The 6,824-nt window shown below is 37.7% G+C and overlaps 1 protein-coding gene across 1 annotated transcript in view; it reads left to right on the forward strand.

Annotated features, from left to right (window-relative positions):
- Window positions 1-6,824, forward strand: part of CTNNA2 (catenin (cadherin-associated protein), alpha 2) — a gene marked incomplete at its 5' end in the record, with an annotated part of 100,964 nt that overhangs the window by 36,974 nt on the left and 57,166 nt on the right. Inside the window, one exon of the mRNA XM_008575116.1 lies at window positions 4,447-4,560. Coding sequence (XP_008573338.1) covers window positions 4,447-4,560 — 114 coding nt within the window. The remainder of the gene's footprint in view (window positions 1-4,446; window positions 4,561-6,824) is intronic.

A 6,824-nucleotide genomic window follows, 5' to 3' on the forward strand; every position in this document is an offset into this window, starting at 1 on the left:
AAAAAAAATATTGGTAATTCAATCTTGGTCATTCATTTATCAAATACTTGTTGAATATTTACTAGATGCCCCAAATCATTGGAGCTGCCCTAAATACAGAGGTGAACAAAGTAGATAAAAGTCCCTATCCTTTTGGAATTTGTATTTCTTTGGTGGGAGATAGAGAATAAATTAGTAAATACAATGCATACTGCCAAATATTGTGCCATGGAAAATGCCAAGGTGGAGTATGGATTTTTATAAAGGGTGACATTTGAGAAGAGACTTGGAGGTGGAGGAAGAAACAAGCCATAAAGGTACTTGGGGGGAGCATGTTTTATGCCTCTGGAATGGCAAGTGCAAAGGCCAGAGTTGGGAGCTGGGTTGGAGGCCTAAGGACTGTACTGGATGAGATGGGAGCTAATGGAGGACTCTTGAACAGGAGAATAACATGATTGACTTAGGATCTTACAGGGACAACCCTCTCTATGCTGGAGAGCATAGATTGCTTGGGGCAAAGCAGATGCAGCATCAGTTAGGAGCCTCCAGAGGAAATTAGGCTATAATTGCTGGTGGCCAACTACTCCTGACTAGGGAGATTTTTATTTTATTCTATTTTATTTTAATATAGACTGTAGGATATCTCTTTTCTGTTGTTTTTGGTTTTGTTTGTTTGGTTCTTTTGTTGGGGGGTGGGGGAGGGGGTGGCTGATTCGTACAGAGATCTAAACCCTTGACCTGGAGTTCTCTTTTCTAGTCTGCAACCCATCTCAGTGCTGTTGAGCTCTGATGCAAAGTCCTTCCTCATGCACCATGCAAACTCTCTCTCCTGTATTTCCATCCTCCTTCAAATAAAACTCCCACATACATTTGAGCCTCTTCTTTAAATGGTCCTTGCTACATTTTACTCATGTAAAATGAAGGTGAAATGATTCTGAATCCTTTGACATTTTCTAATTTTGTTTCTCTATAGAGGTTGACCTAGAAGAGACTGAGCACCAGAGACAATTGTTTTACAACCGACAGATGGTGTGACCCTGGAAAAGTCATGCAATTTTCTTGAGCCACTATAATAGGTGCAATTTACTCTTATACACTCAGAGGGGAGAGATTTTAGAGGCTAAATAATTTAACTGTGCCATTTTACAGATAAGACCCACTTTTACAGTCTAACAGTTAGATAGTAGTAGAACTAGCAAACCAGGAGCAGATCCACAGTAGGTTTTTTTTGTTGTAAAAAGGCCTTCTCTGGAGAGCAGAACTGAGGCTTGACCCTCAGTCTCTCAAACCAGGAGCAGATCCACAGTAGGTTTTTTTTTTTGTTGTAAAAAGGCCTTCTCTGGAGAGCAGAACTGAGGCTTGACCCTCAGTCTCTAGCCTCCAATCCAGGGAACTATACATTTTGTTGATTACTTTACCTTATAAAACTAATAATACAAGCCTAATCTCCCTGTGCCCATTTGCAGATCTTCTGTAATTTTCCATGTCTCTTTTAATTTATGGAGGTCCTTGACCAGCTGACAAATAAAACTCACACTTTTAAAAATGAGTTAAAAAATAACAGCATGAGTAGGAGACATATCTACATGCAATTAAAAATCTGCACATGTGCAGAACTATTTATACGGATGGCTTGGGTGGGTTTGCTGCATGTTTAAGGCTCATGAAAATATTTTAACTTCATCTATTTCCCTGGTAATATTCCTGATGGCTAAAATCATGAACTCTGGAACCCTTGGCTTTTTCTCCAGTTCTGCCACTTGCTAGGTGTGACACCTTAGAAAATTTACTGAACAACTCTAAGCCTGTTCACATATCTATAAATTGGGGATTCAATTTGTTTTATTAGGTTGTTGTAAAGATTAAATCCTTTAGCCAAATGCCTGTCCCCTCGTGGGTGGTAAACAATGATTGCCATTGTTATTGCTGTTGTTGTTATTAGGTGTTATGTTTTACTATTAACATAGTAATTATCATTATAATTTATAAATGTAGTTCACTTTTATAGTTTGCAAAGCATTTTCATATACATCTGAGCATAGGAGTCCTGCGAGGCATACAGGGGGAATAAAAACATAATCTCAATTTTATGAGTGAACAGACACAGATGCAGCTAAAACTAAGTGACTTGCCAAAGACATGTAGCTTGTGAGTGGCAGAGTTAGGCCAAAAACATTCAGGTCCCCTGAGTCTACATCCAGGCTGTTATTTTTTCACTTAAATTTTTTTCTTTATTTTGGTTCTTGGACCATAGTCACTTGAATAAAAGCTCATCGTTATCCTTATGCTGCCAGGTTGGGTTTGTCACTGACTCATCTACTAAATGTACAGATCATTAAAATGTTTGGACACGGTGGTATAGGCACTGTCATATTCTGCTTTTTCCTGTTGAGAGAGGTTTCCCATTTTACTTTCTCTTTCAAGAACTAGTGATGAGAAGCTCTTATAATCTTGTCAACTCATCCATCAGCAGAATTTACCAACTTGCTGTAATTGTTCCACAGTGCACACCAGAAGAGACAAATGATTAGAGAGTATTGACTCCGTCCACAATAAAATTACAACCACTTATTTGAACCAGCTTCTGCTCACCCCACCCCTGCTTTAGTTAATGAAATATGGGAACACAACCTCTTTCTTCTCTCATTCTTTTCATATTCTTTTGAAAGAAAATTGAACATCTGTAGATGACTGAGTGAATGTTAATAAGGTTGATGGTGAGAGAGAAGGAAAAATAAGAGATATGCCAAAGCTTGGAAAAATTACAAGGCATAATGTGATATTGGCATGAAGGACCCCATTTTATGCTTGTCTGACTAATCTCAAGGCTTCATCAATAACCACACCTGATTAATTACACTGACGTGGCCAAAGAAAGCAGCAGAATTAAAAATATGCCTTTCAGATGGGGAATAGACAACTGTACCATCAATACTGCTGTGGTTTGTTCTTTTCTTTTGAAAGACAGAGCCCTGGGAGGTGGGCCTGCTATATGCCACAAAGCAGTCTGTGAATGTCTGTCACCTTTCAGGCTAATGACAGTTGAGCTGAGAATGTCACACTGATGCACTCTCTTCCCTTTGCACCCCTGCCTGACTTAGAAGCTTTTGAACAAGGTATAACCTCCCATGCCTTAGTCTCCCTACCTGTAAAATGCAGAAAATAGTATCTACATCATAGAATTGTTAAGAAACCTGATGAGTTAGTGTGTGTAATGCACTTAGAGGAAACAGTGACAAGCACATGGTAGGTAAGCACTTAATGCATGTCATCTATTATTATTGCCACTAAAGATGGGAGTTGTTTGTTTTGTTTTGTTTTTGTTTTTTATTCCTGGGCTTATGGATTCATTCTTTTTTTCAGCATTGACCTTACAGTTTGTAAAGGATTTTGATTGAACTCTACTCCTTTTAAGCCATTTTATAGCTCCAATTCTTGCCTAATTTGTAAGGTGAAACAACAACAACAATGAAAAACTGTTAAAGAACAGTATATTTGGAGTTAGATGCACTTGGGTGTTTAGGTCTAAATTCTAGTTCTGTTACAAGTAATTCAGGGACATGAGACATGTTCTTAACTTCTTCAAGCCTTGTTTTTCTCATCTCTAAATATGGAATGATCCCTGTTTCACTGTGCTGGTCTGAGCTAAATTGATATTAGTATGAAAGAGTTGTTTAATCCTTAAAGGGTATGTAGTAATTCACTTCACTTTCAAACATACTTGTTGAATGAATTGATTTCAAAGTCCTAAGTAATGATGGCAAACATCTAAGAAAAAATGCCTCCTATGTGCCAGACACTCTATACAGAATAAGTTACTCAATCTTCACAACATTCAAGGAGGTAGCTACTGTTATTGATACCAATTTATAGAGGAGGAAGTCGAAGCTAAGAGAGGTAGGACAATTTGCTGTGGTCACACAGGGGTTCACATTCAGGCAGTCCTGACTGTAGAGTCTACTTGTAATCGTTATACCTTAAGGCTTAGTGACCAAATCAGATATTTCATCAGGTCTAGCCAGTGGCCTGGGGATGATCAATTCTGCTTATAGAGAATAAAAGAGATGGAATAGAGCAAAAGGGGCATTGTAGAAGAAGTATAGGTGTAACTTTTGTTGTTGATGGTTATTTTCTATCTAATAGATTTGGATGGGTGGAAATAATACACAAATATATACATATATTTTTAAATTAGAAAGCATATCACGTCAAGAGTTAGACTTGCCATACCTGCAGGAGAAAATAATAAATAAAATGTATTTTTTTAATAAGAGGTAAATTATAGCAGTTTGATTTTTCTGACTCCGTTTCAGCTAATACCCACTGACATAGCTAATCCTACATGTAAGATGCTATAAATTGTTTCCTGGAGGCTATTTAGCCTTTGCAATGAAGAAGTATGTGGATGGGGTAAAGGTTATCAACTTAAAGTATGCTGATTTTTTTTTTTCTTTTCTTCATCTATAGACCCCAGAAGAACTGGAGGATGATTCTGACTTTGAGCAGGAAGATTACGACGTGCGTAGCCGAACAAGTGTTCAGACAGAGGACGACCAGCTCATTGCAGGGCAGAGTGCACGGGTGAGTCAACATCCAGGAGTTTGTTTTGGTGCACAGGGGATTTGTTCAACAAAATGGTTTGAGGGTATTTCTGAATTACAGGAACTCTGAACCCCAAAGATTCATTGCTTAGAAATCCGTGTTCTCATCTGATTTTGTTTGTAGCAATTCACATTTACACAGTGGAAATAACCACCATGGCTCCTGATTCTTTTTAACTCCCTTCTCTATCATTTGAAACGTAACAGCCACATCAAAGCAAACTCTAACATACATAATGGATTTTGTTGGGGTTGGGCATCACAGTTACACAGTAAACAGACAGGGTACACTGTAGGCTCAAATTTTGCATTGGCAAAATTCTTCTGCTTGAGGTGTCTAAACTTGTTAATGACAGAAGAGGCAAGGACAAATAGGGAGTCCAGGTACTACTTTGGTATTGCCAGGGCTATTGCTCCATGCTCTGGCCTAGGTTCTATGATATTCAAGACGACCGCATCTTATGAAATTGGCTCAAGACCATTAGGTAGACAGACAACTCTCCCCTAACCCTGTACCTAACTGTTGCCAGAGCAGAAGCCCTAGATTTGTCTACCATGTGACAGAAAAAGAAATTATACAGAGACATACTAGAAATATGCCAGTTTAAGGTATGGAGCAGAAGCAACAGAGAGAGTACTAGCTTTGCCTGACAATCAAATACTCCATGATACTGTCTACCAGCACAAGTGGTGCAAAGAACATCCTGCAGTCAGACCAATTACATTAGCTGTATCTCCCAGAAAGCAGATATAGATAATTAGGGCAGGTGGTGGGAAAGGAAATCCCTAGGGATTGCATAACAGGGGTAAGATTTTCTTTCCTTTAAAGTCTCAGTTTCCAAAGAATAAAAATAGTCAAATTATAGTATAACTGAGAGTTAGATTTTCTAATTTTCTATGTTAAGTTTTACTTAAAAGATAATGAATAGGAAGCATGAGGCAGAAAAGAGGTGGTAATTTAGGACAGGGATTGAAAAACCCCAGAAAGTTCACACTTTCTCGGGATTGTGAAAGTAGAGTAGGAAACAACCAATCAGAAGTCAAAATTAAAAGAACTTGCAGGAGATACTGAGTCAAGAAAAACTTTGTATCGAAAAGCCAATTTCTTTTATGTGCTTTGTGCCCATATATTCCCACCCAACAAGCAAATGATCCAGAAGGTATGGATGGACATTGACAGGAGAATGTGAGGGTAAAAAGGACACCAGAGACACACTGGTTTTGATTTTAGACAGACTTGGCTTTGAATTATAAAGGGTAGAGTTAGGACCAATCTCAAAACTGCAAGTTGTTTACTTTTTTCTGAATTTCATACCTATTATCTGTAAAACAAGAATAATAGACTTACTTGATAGGATTCTTTTGAAGATTTAATTCCTTAATATTGGTAAAATAATGGATATAATATCTGACATACAGTAAATGCTCAATAAAGGATGGCTCTGATAATTATCATCCTTTGGAAGAGAAATCCCTTCTGATTACTCGACAGTAACAGTAGAAAAGTACATTAAAGGCATGGAGCCCTCGACTTCGAAAATTCCTTTCAGATTCTATTTAATTCCCCCTAAATATCCCTTCTGATTACTCGACGGTAACAGTAGAAAAGTACGTTAAAGGCATGGAGCCCTCGACTTCGAAAATTCCTTTCAGATTCTATTTAATTCCCCCTAANTTAAAGGCATGGAGCCCTCGACTTCGAAAATTCCTTTCAGATTCTATTTAATTCCCCCTAAACTGGTAAAAATTAGGAAGGTCATTAAGCTAAGAATCTTTTGAGGCTGTGCTGGCATAACACCAAACTAATTAATTATGTCAATTTGTCTTCAAAATTAAGTACAACCAGCATTTTTATGTCAATGATAGAGAGCAAGTTTGAGTAATTAATACAAACATTAGGCAATTCAAAGTCAATCTGATCGACTGTCTGCAACTCAGTACAGGTACATCTTAGTATCCACTGACAAGTTTTCCCAAAGATCAAGACGTGTACAATCCGTACCTTGCTTTATAATCACCATCTTGTCAAAATGGCATAATTAGTCCCACTTTTTACAAGAAAGACTAGAATCTCAATGTACTTCTGTTTTACGCACCTTGCTTATATTAGAAGTGAAGTCAATGGTGATGGGTGGAAATAAAATTCAGATGGCTTTTGTCTTTATCGTCCATTATCTCTTCACACTATCATCTTTTTTGGAAGTTTTTTCAGCATGAATTATTGAACATGGTCCGAGATAATAA

The sequence above is a fragment of the Galeopterus variegatus genome, unplaced genomic scaffold (genome assembly GCF_000696425.1).
Source record: "Galeopterus variegatus unplaced genomic scaffold, G_variegatus-3.0.2 Scaffold1137, whole genome shotgun sequence".
NCBI classification, from domain to species: domain Eukaryota; kingdom Metazoa; phylum Chordata; class Mammalia; order Dermoptera; family Cynocephalidae; genus Galeopterus; species Galeopterus variegatus.